At 44.6% G+C, this 16,390-nt stretch overlaps 1 protein-coding gene across 10 annotated transcripts in view; it reads right to left on the reverse strand.

Annotated features, from left to right (window-relative positions):
- The window catches only part of Irak3 (interleukin-1 receptor-associated kinase 3), a 61,645-nt gene that overhangs the window by 7,897 nt on the left and 37,358 nt on the right, over positions 1-16,390 (reverse strand). For 8 of the 10 annotated variants that reach the window (XR_005486627.2, XM_039079133.2, XM_017594854.3 and 5 more), the window contains 2 exons: positions 16,079-16,193; positions 14,683-14,801 (listed from right to left, as the gene is read on the reverse strand). Coding sequence is in view for 9 of the 10 variants with exons in the window: in XM_039079133.2 (XP_038935061.1) it covers positions 14,683-14,801; positions 16,079-16,193 (234 nt within the window). In the remaining variant the exon portion in view is untranslated. Of the gene's footprint in view, positions 1-2,678; positions 4,105-14,682; positions 14,802-16,078; positions 16,194-16,390 lie in introns of those variants that run through there. The other 2 variants (XM_063263500.1, XM_039079136.2) reach the window with 2 other exon arrangements.

The raw sequence follows: 16,390 nt of genomic DNA on the forward strand, positions 1-16,390 counted from the left end.
CAGAGGAAGATGTAAAACTCTCAGCTCCTCCTGCACCATGACTGCCTGGGTGCTGCCATGTTCCTGCCTTGATGATAATGGACTGAACCTCTGAACCTGTAAGCCAGCCCCAATTAAATGCTGTCCTTTATAAGACTTGCATTGTTCATGGTGTCCATATGAACGTGGGAGTTTGTCAGCTGAGTCATGAGATGAAATGGGCAGAGGCATCTGTGACCCTCACAGCATCACTCACATGAGACAGGATAGAGCTGAGGGTGAGGTCCGGAATGCCTTGGGGGAAAGGCTGCAAAATTCAGCTAGGAAAGAAGCCAGAAGCAAAAGGGAATGGTACAAATCCCCTACCCTGTGGCACAGGCACATACACAGACACTTGGTGTCTGAAGGTGTCCTCTGGCTCATTATAATACTAAAAGGCACACCTCTAAGTGGAGATTTAAGATGCTGAAGGGACATGCAACACATGAAGTTGTATGTAGAACTACATGTAGCAGCACACCATGCCCAAGAAGCCCATTCCACATGCCATAAAAATCCCAACTCCCCATGGCAGGTTGTTGGAGCCACTGTCCCTTTGCCCTGTCCCAGCCGGCTTCCTCCCTTAGAAGCATAACTTTGTCTTACACACAGTTTATGCTGCTATCCATGTTTCTCTGTCCAGTTCCTTGTTCCAAAACAATATAAAAGAAACTCTCAGAAGTGCCTAGTGAACTCTTCTATTCAGTGACATCATGGGTTACTCCCCCACCCCCACCCCAGTTTTTACTACTCTGGGAGGCACTCCTGTGTGCTCCTGTGTCATCTCCACACAGAGGAAGATGGCAAAACTCTAAATGCCAGGTGTGGTGGTAGTTGTTGTTGTTGTTGTTGTTGTTGTTGTTGTTGTTGTTGTTGTTGTTTTGGTTTTGTGGTTTAGCTGAATAGCCCTGAACCGGGTTAGCATCAAATTCAGAAATTCACCTGTCTCTGCCTCCCAAGTGCTGGGGTTAAAGGCGTGTGACATCGCCACCTGGCTGACCGCCACATCTTCAATGTCTTCCTCCTTCACCCCCGTTCTCCAGAAGGCGTGGTATTCTGATTAATACGTTAGGCACTTGAAAATGTCAGAGCCAAATCTAAACGCCACATAGGAATCCCTGAAGGCTTTTTTTTTTTTTTTAATATAGGAAGGGAGGGTGCAGAGGTGGAGAGGGACAGCAATAATAACGAAACCCATAATCCAAGCCATCTACTTGAGGAGCTGACAGCAAGGTTGTCACGTGAGTGGTGAGTCACATGACTGTGAGAGCAGAGGTGGAGGTGAGCTGGGTGTTACCCAGGACACCCGCTGAGGGGTCAGCGAGGGGGCATGGGTCAGACAGGATGGTCTGAAGACACTGCCCTTACACACTGAATACCGACGTCTGGAGAAGAGGCCCGTTCTCGCCAGCAGGCCTCAGTGTGCGGCGTGATTTATTGGGTTCTAAATAAAGGTTAGAGGGAGGTGAGAAAGAGAAATGCTCAGCTTTAGGAAAGCGGGACTTGTGAAAACTTGTCTAATGCTTTCCCCTGTCCCCTGCTTCAACCTAAGAGAATCTTCAATTATAAAGTGCCTCCGGCTACCACGTGGGGCAACAGAGTAGTTTGTTCTGCAGCATGAGAAGGGACTGACAAAATGAAGAGACAGGTGAAGTCACAACAACAGGAGGCAAAAGCAGGGCTTGCTTCTGGCTGATTCAGAGGCAGACGGTGGGCAGCTTTGGCCCACGCTGGCGTCTCATGTTTCTACCCCATTCCCTATCCTGACTCTAAAGGTATTTGCTATAACAGAGAGGCCAACGGGACTTATAATTCTTTAAATAAAAGGATCTCTGACTGGGGACATGGGGCAATACTACTTGATAGTGAGAATAGCTTTCTCTGCTCGTGGCTAACTCCTGATTTAATAGAAACGGTTTGGCCTTATAAAACCTCCTTCAAAGACATAACATGCATTTAGAGGGACTTATTTGAGCATCAGTCAATTGCCTGGGGGTTGCCTCAGGAAAGGTAAGAACTCAACCCAGTTGGCAGACACAACTGTGTCTCTAAACATCCAAAAGCCAAAGTGTTATCAACTAAGAACTGCTCAAATTCTGGAGCCAGGTTTCTCTCCTGTCTTAGTCGGGGTCTCTATTCCTGCACAAACATCATGACCAAGAAGCAAGCTGGGGAGGAAAGGGTTTATTCAGCTTACACTTCCACATTGCTGTTCATCACCAAAGGAAGTCAGGACTGGAACTCAAGCAGGTCAGGAAGCAAGAGCTGATGCAGAGGCCATGGAGGGATGTTACTCACTGGCTTGCTTCCCCTGGCTTGCTCAGCTTGCTCTCTTATAGAACCCAAGACTGACCGGCCCAGGGATGGCACCACCCACAATGGGCTGGGCCCTCCTCCCTTGATCACTAATTGAGAAAATGCCTTACAGTTGAGTCTCATGGAGGCATTTTCTCAACTGAGGCTCCTTTTTCTATGATAACTCCAGCTTGTGTCAAATTGACACACAAAACCAGCCGGTAGATCTCCACTTTCAACAACTCAGTGTCTATAGCCCCGTCATCCCTAAAGACCAACAGGACAATGTTGTGTTTTTCCCCCTATGCTTACTTCTTATTAAGCCCACCCCCGCAGCCTGTTCTCTCTCTCTCTCTCTCTCTCTCTCTCTCTCTCTCTCTCTCTCTCTCTCTCTCTTCTATCCCCACTCAGACAGCCATTCTGCATCCATGCTCCACCCCCAGGTCCCCAGGACTCTCCCAGACAGGTGTGTTGCATGATTTTTGTGAAATTCCTTGGCCCCCAAAGCGAAGTTACTCTTTCCTTGAAAAGTCCTTGGACAAATGGCACATGCTGTCCATGTCAGGACAGTTACAATACCAAGACCCCCTCTCCAGATGGCCTGCCTGCCCTCAGATGTGGCAAGATCCAGTTTCCCCAGACTCACAGGTTTCTGGGGAAGTAATACATTCTCTCAACTCTGCACAAGAGCACTTATGGCTTCCACCCTAAGAATGGTCCAAGCCCAAAGCTGTTTCCCCCATTGCATTGAGGGGCTCTCTGTGTCCCACTGAACTTGTCCAGGTCTCAGAAAAAGAACAAAAGCTGGTCTGTGCCTTACAGGTGTGTGAGTCTCAACATCCAGGCCAAGGCCCAGTACTGTTCTGTTAAATGTGCAACATTAGGCCTCAACCAAACTCAGTTTCCACAGGGCCCCAATTTCCACGTCGGTACAAAAATCTGATGACGCTTGCTAGATAAGATGATGCTGGCTGAATTATAACGAAGACCTCAAAATGTGCATTGAATGACGTGGACTGGCCACTGTCTAGTCCATTTATTACTCGATCTCCAAACGCCAAGAAATGCAAGAAATGCATTTGAATGTCTCAGGAAGTGTGCAGGGACCCTATCTGAAGAACAATGAAACAGGATTACAGGGCGGTCCTGGGAACCTCACACCCAAGGAGATTAATTCATTTCAAGCAATCAGTGGAGTTCCAAATGATTTTCAGAGACAAACTTAACTAAAGTGATGTGGGAGCTGTATTGGATTTGGGCCTGGTTGCTTTGTCACCGTGTGGCACAAGAAGTTTACATTCACAGAATGTTGTCAGCCTGAACAAGACCCTTCTGGGTCCCCAACAAGGTTTGACCCCTGCTGAGCCCTGCCCTTGCATGTGGAAGCCTTTTGTCCCCAACTGGGAACAGTCTGGCCAGGTACTTCTCACCTGAGTCAGAATTAGGCTGGCCTTCCTGGTTATTTCCCTAATTTATTCAGGCCACATAGTCGGTCCTTTGTTACCGAAGTCTCAGCCAGGGTTCCCCACTGTGCTTGACAGATACCTGCTAAGTGGTGTTCTTTGGATATATAGTTTGGTCAATAAAGAAACCAGAAGCTCTCTTCCTCTTCTGGCTTGACACGAATAACCTGTGTGTGTGTGCTTCTTTCATCCCACAGGCTTTCGCCCAATTCTCGGTAGATTCTCGGTACCGTGTCGGTGCTGGCGCCGACAAAGTGATATTTCTGGATGATTTCAGACAACAGGGAGGAAGAAGCTCGAGGTATTTCTTGCACCTGCATTTACATATCTGCATATAGAAATTAATGAGTGCCAGTGCTTGTATTAGTCACTTTCATGTTATTTTGACAAAACACTGTGACCATAAGCAACTTAACGAAGAATTTATTTAGGACTAAAATTCCAGAGGGATAAGAGGCCATCATCAGAGAGAGGCCTATCTATCATGGTAGATTCTAGTAGGCAGAGAGGCAGGAGCAGGAAGCTGGGAGATGACATCTCAACCACAAACACAAATCAGAGAAAGCAAACCAGAAGTAGGGAGAAGCTATATAGTCTAATGCCCATCCCCAGTGACATATAGTTTCCTCCAGCAAAAACCTCTGCAAACAGCCTCACTAACTGGGAACCGGGTGACCAAACACCCAAAACGACAGGGGGCATCTCTCATTCAGATCACCACAGCACTTAAAGAAGATGCTGGCAATGAGAATTATTAGGAGAACTTTGGATTTGTGTGATATCTAATTGTTTTAGCTCCCCTTCAGAAAAACAATAAACATATTCAGAGATCATAAAAGAGGAAGGAACTAGGAAGACATGAGGAGAATCTGAGGAAAGTCATTTATATCTAAGATGCTCCTCGAACACAAAGATGGCTGTTTTAAAATGATGAAGGGGAAGATTAAAGAATCAATCCGTCCAGCTGTTTCATCGCCTGTAGACCTAGATACCGTATTAAACATGAAACTGACTCACAGCCTTCACAAGTCTGCAGCTGTCAGCTGACTTGCCCAAGAGGCCTGGGATAAAGGCAGAAAGAGGCGGAGTCTCCAAGGAAGAGTGTCATTGGGGCCGATGGACCAACCTGCAACTGTCTATCCACCCTACCAGCCTCCCTCCATACTTAGAGACCAGCACATAAGAAATGCTGTGTGTGCTTTCTCCCTGCACTCTAATTTTGTGTCTCTGGTTAGTTTCCATTCTTCAGGCATCCCTGTTGCAGCTTCCTGCTTCCCTCCTCTAACACCAATGGCCAGACCAGCCTAGGACATGAGTACACAGGACCTATCAGAAACACGAAGGTTAACTTCCTGATTTGGAGCCATTGGCAGGAACGAATGTCTGGGATGAGAAATGCTTCAAATGCCTTTCAATTTAAATTTATCTGCAAATGTGAACACGCCAGGCCTAGTGCTATCAGATGCTTTAATGAGATCCTGTAATTGGAAGACATCTTCATTTCCTAAAGATAAATGTGAGTCTTCTGCCAAGGCTGCAGACTGCACTCTGGATTCTCTCTTTGGATCCTCTCCTTCTCAACTCCCACCATCTGGTAGTGAGTTTTGTTTGTATAACATCCTCTTAAAGAGTTTAAATTACTAAGATATTTCTGGGCTAAATGAACCGCCAGGCTAAATGCGGGCTTTGCTTCCTCCTGTGGGTGTTCCTCAGCTGCAAGCCAGACATTTTCCTCCTTAGAAAGAGAAATCTCTCTCTGCTAGGACAAACCAGACCGACAGGGTGGATCTCTAGACCTTGTCACTCTCCACAAGAGTCTGACATCAATATCTTAATGTGTACGCTTGGTGCTTTTCTCTTCTTCAATCCCTGGGTCTGTTGATGAAGCCAACTCACCCCTGGTAAGCCCAGGCGTGTAAATTCCCCAGTAAGCATGGTTGTTGGGAATACAGAGGCATGGAAGGGCACCTTCCTTTCCCACCTGTGGTCATGTGACAGGCAAGTCATGTGACAGGTGAGTCATGTGACCGGCAAGTGGCCAGCTTTTCTAAGCCTTAGCTCTTCTCCTAGAAATTCATTTCAACTACAAATGATAATGATCACACCGACACTCAGGGTTAATGAAGGACTAACAAGTGTTTCTGTAGGAGTTTGTATGACATCTGAAACTGAACTCCACAATCCACCTGCAATCTAGCCATCATCCTTCACGGATAAGTATTTACCAATGCCATAGGACAAGCTGCATATGACTGTCTCTGGTGACCTCTGTGTGGCTCCACTCAGAAGGCCTCCTCCTCCTCTTCCTCCTCTTCTTCCTCTTCCTCCTCTTCCTCTTCTTCTTCCTCCTCCTCCCCAAATTCTCTATGTGCCACAGGAATCACTGCTGCCGTGAAGCTCTCTGCTGAACCTCTCTGAAGCCCAGCATGCCTCCTGCTGTTTTTGAGTATATGAGTACACTTCAGACACACCAAAAGAGGGTGTGTGATCCCATTACAGATGGACATCAGCTACCATGTGTGGTTGCTGGGAATTGAACTCAAGGCCTCCAGAAGAGCAGCCAGTGCTCTTAACTGCTGAGATATCTTTCCAGCCCACGCCTCCTGCGTGTAAGTTACTATTGGACACCTACAATATGTGATTCGGTACTTAGTGGAGCCCACCTGGTGTTGTCTGCACAAGCATAGTGGTAAGCCTATAGCAGGTACCAAACAGCTATTTGTATAATCATTTCCTCTAGGGGGTTTGGAACCCTCAAGTGGTTTTAGATTACTGAGCGTGGGAATGGTAAATACATGACCCGAATGTTGCTCAGCGTCCTCCCATATTACCTACAGACATCATTAATCGAGTTCCAAAAGCACTCAGACAAGATTCTCTTTCTCCCCTCAGTACTTGGGGAGTCATTACTAATCAAGACAGAGCCTGAGATAAAGCATCCCATTCGCCATCAGCAGCAATGATTTGTTAGGGCTGCTCTAGCACACTGCTTCTCGGACTGATTCTTTGAAAAATGCTTAAACAGCAGAGCCAGGACAAAAATTTAACCTCCTATTTCCATGTTGGATGCTGTTTTGATTTACAACAATTAACTGAAAAAAAACTTTCACTCAGCTATATGAACAGAAAATTAAAATCTGTTGATTACAAGGAGAAAAAAATGACCTTTGTCTCCATGACCTACATGAACAAGAAGACAAATGACTCAGAAGTGGAAGACAGGACATTTTTTGAAAGATGATCCACAGTCTGCTGGGACTTCATTGACCTCAAAGGGCAAAGTATTTTCTCTTTTAATCCCTCTATCTGTATTACAGGCCTCCAAGAATAGTTATTGAACAGCCAGGAGGTCAATTACACCAGTCTGGCACTTTTAATTTCTGTGTAATATTTATATAAAGCATGGGCAAAAACCAAATGCTCTTAAATGAATTCTGGTTAGGTGTATATATTTGTTCTTTTAAATCCGTACTTTAACTTTTACCAAGGGCAGATAAGTAACATAGGAGAATGCTGTAGATCTTAGAAGAGGAGGCTTGATAGCATTGAACTTTGACCTTAGAAATTTAAAATCATCAGTATATAATCTCTAAATAGGTATAATCATATCTATTATAGTGTATAATATAATGATGGTGGACATATATAACATATGTGTCATATTATATATTATAATACATATGATATAATCACATATAATATATGATCATATATAATGGTATTGATTATATATAATCCAATTATCTTTTACATATATGTATAATTTACTCAGACCTTTATGACTTGTCTAGACTTCCCAGTTCTGTCTTTATCTTTAAAAGTCATAAAGATGCAAGATATTGAGCCTTTTAATCATAGAGCCAATCAGAGGCAATGGAATTTCTTTGTGTCAGTTGGTTTGAGAGAGAAAGAATGACAGAGTGTTGGGGGTTTTGTCCTAATTTAATTAACTAATTTATTGATTGATTGATTGATTGATTGATTTATACTGGAGACTGGTTCTCACTGTGGAACCTTAGCTGGCCTGGCCCAAGGTAAAGCCACCCTGAGCTTGCACTCCCAGAGATAGGTTTTCCTGCCTCATAGTTCCTAAGACTAAAGGCATGCACTGCCACACCCAGCATAAATCTGATTTTTACTTTTAGAGTATAACACAATTCTGCAACTTTTTGAAGTCAGGGTATTTGTTTTTATTTAGAATGCATTACGTGTACGAAAGATCAGATCTCATTACAAAATTTTCCTGGACGTACATGATCCAATTCAACTGCCTGAGTTACCAGCCCCTCCATCACCCATGTTTACTTCCTAAAAGTCTTCCTTCCATGTTAGTGTCTTTTTAAAATATAGATTTAACCCAGGAGAGAAAGCATAACACATTTATCTTTCTCAGTCTTAACTTAAAGCGTGGTTCTTAAAGACAAAATGGAAGTGAATTATAGCCATCACAAAAATCAACCACAGCAATGAAGCCTTGTTGACAATTGGTGGGCTTCAATTTTTGTATTTAAAAAAAATAAATATACAGTTCTATAATTTTACAATTGTGTGCTACACAGTACTCGGGTTTAGCTTTTCTTTTCCTAACTAATCTCACTTCTGTGTCAGGTTGCTCTGCACTACCAGTATTAATTAATGTAGACTGGTCTCTGATAAAGCCTGTGGTCCACTAGTCTGCAGTTCACTACAGAAAAGTAAAAAAAGATTGTCCATTTTTCACTCCTCTGGCAAAGACACAGTTGAGTTTCTCATGGAAAATGATACCGTTCAACATAGATCTTTGAGCCAATTGTCAAGAACACATATGGTTCCCTTGCTAGGAGCTGTCTTTCCTAATTAAGACTTTTCAAACTGCATGGCAGACACAAGAGAGTCAGTGACTCAGGGCCCTCCTAAGAGCAATGGTCTAATTTTGAGTGAAGGGAAGGGGTCTCTTTAGGGATGAAAGGCAACCTCCATCAGCCAAGTCACATTTGGCCTGGACTTCTATAGACAGATGCTGTTACCGTCTGACAGATGTTTGGTGTTCTTATTCTAACTCCTGGATAAGGTGTGCATATCACTAAGTAAGAGGGAGATGCCTGTGGCTGAAGTTGGCACTAATGAATATTTTTGCTGGCAGCTCAACGGAAGGGCTGAGGCTCTGAAGGGACTTGGTTTGTGCTGGAGCACGCAGGGACAGTGAGGAAACCACGTGAAAGCATGATTCCTAAGTAAACAACCACAGCCCTGGGACTTCTGTTTTAGACGTGTGTTTGTGTTTGTGTGTGTGTGTGTGTGTGTGTGTGTGTGTGTATTTGTATGTATGTGTATGTGTATATATGTGTGTTTGTATGTATGTATGTGTGTATGTCTGTGTGTATGTATGCATGTGTGTATATATGTGTGCATTTTTATGTGTGTATGTGTATGTATATGTGTGTATTTGTACGTGTATGTGTAGGTATGTGTGTATATGTGTATGCGTTTGTATGTATGTATGTGTGTATATGTGAGTATACATGTGCATGTATATGCATATGTGTGTTTATGTGTTTGTGTGTGTGTGTGTGTGTGTGTGTGTGTGTGCATGTAGGAGGCATGGAGACCCTTATGTTCACAGATCAGAACTAGTGCAACCTAGAATGTTAAACACACAGGGTTGTTCCTTCAAAGGAAGGAATACATAACCTGTTATCCATCCAGAAGGCTGGGAGCTGATGTGGTTAATAACCTGGTGGCCTTTGCACTATCTGTGTGGCCAGAGACCACACCAGACCCTCCCCCCAGACCCCCATTGTAAGCTTGCTTTTCAGTCTGTCTATAGAACTCATCTTAATGCATATGACATGTACTTTGCAAAGTGTTTCGATGTAGTCATGTCCGATCTTTAGTTAGCCTACATTGTGCCTCAAGGAGATTTATGTATGTTTTATTGCACACACAAGATTGAGTTAATTATCATGAGGAACGTTTTCATCAAATTGCGCCTTGCTTAGAGATGCCTAAAATAAACTACTCCAGGTCAGACTCCTGGAGCTTGAATCAACACCGGCTATTTGGTCATGTAGAACTGAACTTCCTTCTTGCCTCCTGCAGATCATTATTCTGCGGGCTGTGGAGGTGGCAAGTGCAGTCTATGGACGGGCTGCATTAGAATCTCCAGACCCTGGAAAATCCGTCATGGTAGTCAACGTTTCCCGTTCACAAAACACCCAAGAGAAAATTTAAAAAGAGCAAAAGATTTATTCTGACTCACGGTCTCAGTCCATGGTTGGTTGGTCCCATTACTTTGGGCCTGTGGCAGGAACATACATCATTGTATGAAAGCAGAAGAGGTCTATCCTCCCCGTGTTGGCTGAGAAGCAAAGACCAGCAACAAGGTCCAGGGTCCTAATATCCCTTCAAGGAGATGCTCCCAATGACCCGACTTCCTATACCAGAGTCCATTTCCTAAATGTCCCAACTCCACTAATAGGACCACTGTAGAGACTGTCACACCTTCAATGTAGGAGCCCTTGAGAGCTATTTCTTTGGGGGGAGGGGAAGATCTCATTCGACATCTCATACCTGTTGGGATAATCTTGTTTGCTGTATAAAGGTTGTCTTTGTATTATTTAAATGTTAATTTCTGTACCAGCAGAGAGTTGAGGGACTTTGGTATCCTTATTTTTATAAAAAGTCCCCTGTCTCCGTGTTTTATAACCGTTCTTCTCCATCACCTTCTGATTGGTTCAATAAAGAGCAGATAGCCTATCATATAGCAGGAACGGAAAGGCGGGACTTCCGGGTAGAGATAGGAACTCTGGGAAAGAATCAGGCAACCGCAATTCGCCGGCCAGACACAGAGGGAGGAACATTTGCAGGGACTGAGGGAGATGTAACGGGCCACTTGGCAGACATAGATTAGAATAAATGGGTTATTAGTTATAGGAGCTAGCTGGGAACACGCCTAAGCTATAAGGCCTAGGATCCATAAATAAATAAAGTCTCTGTGTCATTATTCAGAAGCTGGCTCATCGAGACAGTCTGGCAATACGTACTGGCCTCAAACACACAATGTTCCTGCTTAGGCTCGCAAGTGCTAGGATGAGCCACCATGCTAGGTTCTCTCAGAATCACGTAAGATCCAAACCATAACAGCCAGACAGGGAACAATCACGAGCCCTTCCCCCAACTATAAAGTAAATGAGCGATTCGCTGTATTTCCAGCTCAAGGGTTACCCTCTCCATACTCTGCTCTCTGATTCGCTTTGTTATCAGCTTCTGCATGTTTATCACTGGGATTCTGTCTAGCTGGGCTATTAAACAGTTTTTTTTTTTTTTTTTTGGTTCTTTTTTTCGGAGCTGGGGATCGAACCCAGGGCCTTGCGCTTCCTAGGTAAGCGCTCTACCACTGAGCTAAATCCCCAGCCCCTATTAAACAGTTTTAAATTTAGCGTAGGGAGGTAAGTACCTGGGCTATTGCCTTGGAAACACTGAGACTACAGAATCTATTCCCACCTGTCCTCAAAATGAGCCTGAGTTTACTTATCAAACCTAGTTCTCCAACCTAGTAACCTCTCAAGCCCCACCAACCCCTGACCATTGCATTCTCTGTCCCTGTCACCTCAATGTATCTTATTTCCAAACTCCATCTGTTTTCTAGGTAATAAGCCAACCTTCTTTTTTCTTTCCTCCCTTCCTTTGTTTCTTTTATGTGTGTGGCAGTTCTTTGCTTTGACCCCCTTGAATAAATCTACTACCTCCACCAGGATGTTCTCCCTGCTACATTCAATCAGTCTGTGTCCAAACAAACAAACAACTACAGCAACCAAAAAAACCACACTTCCACTAGGACTTGCCTTGCAACTCTAACTCAGCCAAGCCACACACTGAGTATAGGTTAGTGTGACATATTTTCTGTGTTTGACCCACCGTGGTCTCCATTAAACTTTGCACACAACAGATTTTGATCAAAAAAGAATTTGCCCCCCAAAGCGTTCCACCAGCACACACACCTGCGACTCGTTTAAAGGCGGAGCTTGACATACGAGCTGTCCAAGGAAGTGTGTGGAGGAGTGAGAGATGAGCAAAAATACTCACTGGGTAGCATTTGCCGAGTGTGTGCTCTCCTCAGCACGGAGACATTTAACCTTAAGAAATGAAGTTATTGGTCTATTATTTAGCCTTTTTAAGAAACAAAGACTGAGAGGCTTAGAAAAGCCGGGCGGTCCCCTGGCAGTTTAAAAGGAAGTTCTGGTTCCTCGGGTCTTCCTGACTTGAAGGGCAGGGAACCCTGAACTAGGAGCTAAAAGAACACAAGAGAATGGTTTCAAAGAAACACACCGGAATCTCCTCTTTCAGAACTCCCTCGGCTGACTCTTCCTCTGTACCTGTGCTCTGCATTCCCATCATTGCTGCCCTGCTCCCAAGCAGGCCCTCGCTCCCTAGTGTGGGTGGTCAGTTGGAAACGCCTCACACCTACGACTGAGTCCCCAGCAGGAACTGAGCAGGGAACAAGGAGACGCTGCCCTCAGGTTATAGCTCTGCTCCAGGACGGGGCACATCGCACGTACTGACATGCTCTGGCCTAGTGTGTGTGTGTGTGTGTGTGTGTGTGTGTGTGTGTGTGTGTGTGTGTGTGTGTCTTTGAAAAGCCACCAAAGCTTTAGAAGCTTTTCCACGACATCCGTTCAAGCCACTAGTATCCTGACAACCTCTCCTCCCTCTTTTTCTTTAAACGTATATTTGGTTCCTTTTATCTTTATCTGAACTAGAAATTGCGCGCACAGCCTCACACATGCCAGGAAAGTACTCCATGCCTGAGTTATCTCTTTGGCCTTCTTTTTACTTTATTCTGACACAGAGTCTCATTAAATTGTCCGAACTGTCTCACAGGACGGAAGAGGAAGTGCCAGATAGGCACATCCTAGTCACCTCACCTAGTGTTACCTCAAAGAAGCCTCAGGAAGTGGGCGGGCCTGCATCTGTTGCCTTCCCCAGCCTGATGCTTCCTTTGCTCCAGTTTATGGCTGCATTTGTTTTTCTCTCTCCTGTCTCGAAATTCCCTCCTGTCTGTTCTGCAAACGCTGCTTTCAAGAAAGGTAACTGATGAACTGAACCACACAAACGGAACCAAATATTAATGTCTTACCATGTGAGATTTAAAATAAACTAGTGCTCAGTTTAAGCCAGAGGAAGAAGGCACGAGCAAGAATCCTACACCACTCTCCCTCGGTAAAGCAAATAAAGTAAAGTAAAATAGCTACTGTATTCATTAGTGATCATGACCTTCTGTATTCATTAGTGATCATGACCTTCTGTATTCATTAGTGGTCATGACCTTCTGTATTCATTAGTGATCATGACCTTCTGTATTTATTGGTGATCATGACCTTCTGTATTTATTGGTGATCATGACCTTCTGTATTCATTGGTGATCATGACCTTCTGTATTCATTGGTGATCATGACCTTCTGTATTCATTGGTGATCATGACCTTCTGTATTCATTGGTGATCATGACCTTCTGTATTCATTAGTGATCATGACCTTCTGTATTCATTAGTGATCATGACCTTCTGTATTCATTAGTGATCATGACCTTCTGTATTCATTAGTGATCATGACCTTCTGTATTCATTGGTGATCATGACCTTCTGTATTCACTAGTGATCGTGATCTGGATGGAAGGGAGATGATGTTGGGCAGGGATGGCTTCTCAACCATGTGGAATGGACCTTAGCGGTGATTCCCTTAACCCCTGGGACCATCACAGTCCTGTGTATGCAGATCCTCTGAGGGTCCACGACTGTCATAGCTCCACACTACAGGAGGAATAGGCATCTCTGTGCTCTTCTCCCAACTGCCCCAGGACTAAGGAGAAATCTTTTTTTCTTTAATGTTCATTTCTCCAGAAAAAGTGAGCCATCCACTCCTCTTCAGCTCTTGTTAACAATGTACTAAAAGCCTTCATGATACTAGGAAGTGCTCTGGAAGAGGCAGCAGCCTGCAAACAGCTACCCCTGGTGTTCAGTAAAGGTGAGGCTAGGCCTTCTGAGTTCAACATAAGGACACAAGGAGAAGATCATCAGGGGATTTTGCTGCAGGGGTCCACTCAGAGAGAGAGAGAGAGAGAGAGAGAGAGAGAGAGAGAGAGAGAGTGTTTGTGTGTCCAGGTGTGCACACATGCATGTTTAATTAGGGACAAAAGATAGAAAATACTGCTTCTAGTTTTCTTATGTCTTAGATATAACAATGTTGGGTCAATATTGGCTTCTGACAGACAGACAAGGAGAGGCTCAGAGGGCAGAAGGAGGCAGCCTCTTTGTAACAAGTAAGACTCCAGTGAGTCAAGGACCAAAAACTTTAATTCACTGCTGTCGTTCTCTGGGAATCCCCATATAAGTTGTGTATCCTTTTGTTAAACTTAAGAGGGCTGGAGAGATGGCTCATTGGTTAAGAGCACTGACTGTTCTTCCAGAGGTCCTGAGTTCAATTCCCAGCAACCACATGGTGGCTCACAACCATCTGAAATGAGAACTGATGCCCTCTTCTGGTGTGTCTGAAGGCAGCTACAGTGTACTCGCATACATAAAGTAAATAAATAAATCTTTAAACACACACACACACACACACACACACACACACACACATGAGCTTAAGAGTTCGGGTGGAGAGGCCAATATAGGTTCAGATGCACATCTGGCTATTCAGTATGATTAATACAATACACAAAATTCATTAGTAGCTCATAGAGGTAATATTTGTCACCCCTTGGAGATATAAATATGGTTTCTAGAAATCTAGTGAACGCAGAATTGTAGTACTTTGGTGAGAGGTTTTATTGCCCTCTTAAGTACCCAGGAAGAGGACTGGTGGGAAGAACACTCACCTGTGGTGCTGACAGGGGTTTAGGTGGAACCTAAGGCTCTCAGATCATTTACCTGGAAATGTTGCCACAGATGACGGCACACGGCCGGGTGTTGTGCAAGCACTGGATGGCTTTGGCTATTCCTATCAACACACTGATTCGAACGTGCCAGGAAAGTGGGGTTGTGCCATTCTAAAAAACAGACAGGTTGACTTAGTTGTATTTTCTTAGTGCAAATTACCTATATAGTCACTATGTGGGCACATGGTTCCAAAGCCACTGTTGGCATTTAGTCTAGGCTCTGCCCCACAGTAACCTAGCAACAGCCAGGTGTGCACCACCCCACAGTTACCTGGCAACAGCCAGGTGTTCCTGACTCACTATAAAGGGGCTACCCCCTCCTTTCTCTCTTGCTCTCTTATCTTGTTCTTGCCCCTTACCCTTCCCCCCTCTTTCTCCCCCATCTACCTGCTCATGGCCAGCCTCTCCTCCTCCTCCTCGTCCTCCTCGTCCTCCCCTCCCCCCTCTCCTTTTCAGTCTCTACTACTCCCTCAACTCCCCTCCCCATGCCCTAAATAAACTCTATTCCATACTATACCATCTGTGGCTGGTACCTCAGGGGGAAGGGATGCCTCAGCATGGACCTGCAGAGGTGCCCCTTTCCCCGACACCATACCACACACCCCCACTAAACATATCCCTGGCTTCTCTTCTCTATCTTTTTATAAAACACAACAGCCACAGCTGTAGATGGAGTGGTGGAAGAAGAGGCAAATCAACGTTTCAGTTTGCTACAATCTGTTTTTAATTCCAAATGGGTCTTCCTCTACAGCTCAAGGACAGTGATTCTCAACCTGCAGGCTCCAAACTCCATAGGATTCACGTATCAAATATAACATATATCAGATATTTACATTACAATTTATAACAGCGAAATTACAGTTATGAAGTGGCAACGAAAATAATTTTATGGTTGGGGGAAGACTGCAACATGAGGAACTGTATTAAAGGGTCAAAGCATTAGTAAGGTTGAGAACCACTGCTCTAGGGAAATACCCAACAATTTTTAACTTTAGTTTAATCAGACTGTGGCCAATGGGCTGAGAGTACGGCTCAGCAGTAAAATCCTTTCTGAGCATGCATAAGACACTGGGTTTGATTCTCCAACCCTGTACCCACTTGAATACCACATGCCAAGGAAGCTGAGAATAGCTGATATAAACTCACTACACATATTGTTAAATTACACAGAACCCAGGAACTCGTGTGTTCAGGGAACCTTCTAAGGGTAAGACATCAGTCTCCTGGGAGGCCCTTCACTTCCCCGGGAACCATTCCTGAATATCCCCGCCCCCCAGTCATGCGCATGCTCAGATCTTGCCCCTCAGCTCCCTCGAGTGTCAACAGCCCTCCTTCATCCTGGGCTTTAGTGGGCCAAAGGACCTGAGGGACTGGTACCCGCGACTTACTGTGCACTGTAATCTGTCGAAAAGTGTCCCATTGCTCATATAGGGATAAACCAGACAAAGTTTCTCCATCTCTGTGAAATATGCAGCCAGCTCTAGTATGTGGGGGTGATTGAACCTTGAAACAGAAAGTTTTAAACCATCAGATTCTCCACTTAAATAGAAGACGGACAAGAGGCTTGATCAGGAGGGGTGGGGAACAGTTCTAGTGTAACTAAGTTTGGCCAAGAGACAGTAACTAAGTTTGACCAAGAGACAAGTCATTTCCTTGGGAGTTCAGGCAAGTACTAGTTCCACCGGTTTTAATCAACTGCC

Source organism: Rattus norvegicus, chromosome 7, assembly GCF_036323735.1.
Source record: "Rattus norvegicus strain BN/NHsdMcwi chromosome 7, GRCr8, whole genome shotgun sequence".
In the NCBI taxonomy this organism is placed as follows: Eukaryota; Metazoa; Chordata; class Mammalia; order Rodentia; family Muridae; genus Rattus; species Rattus norvegicus.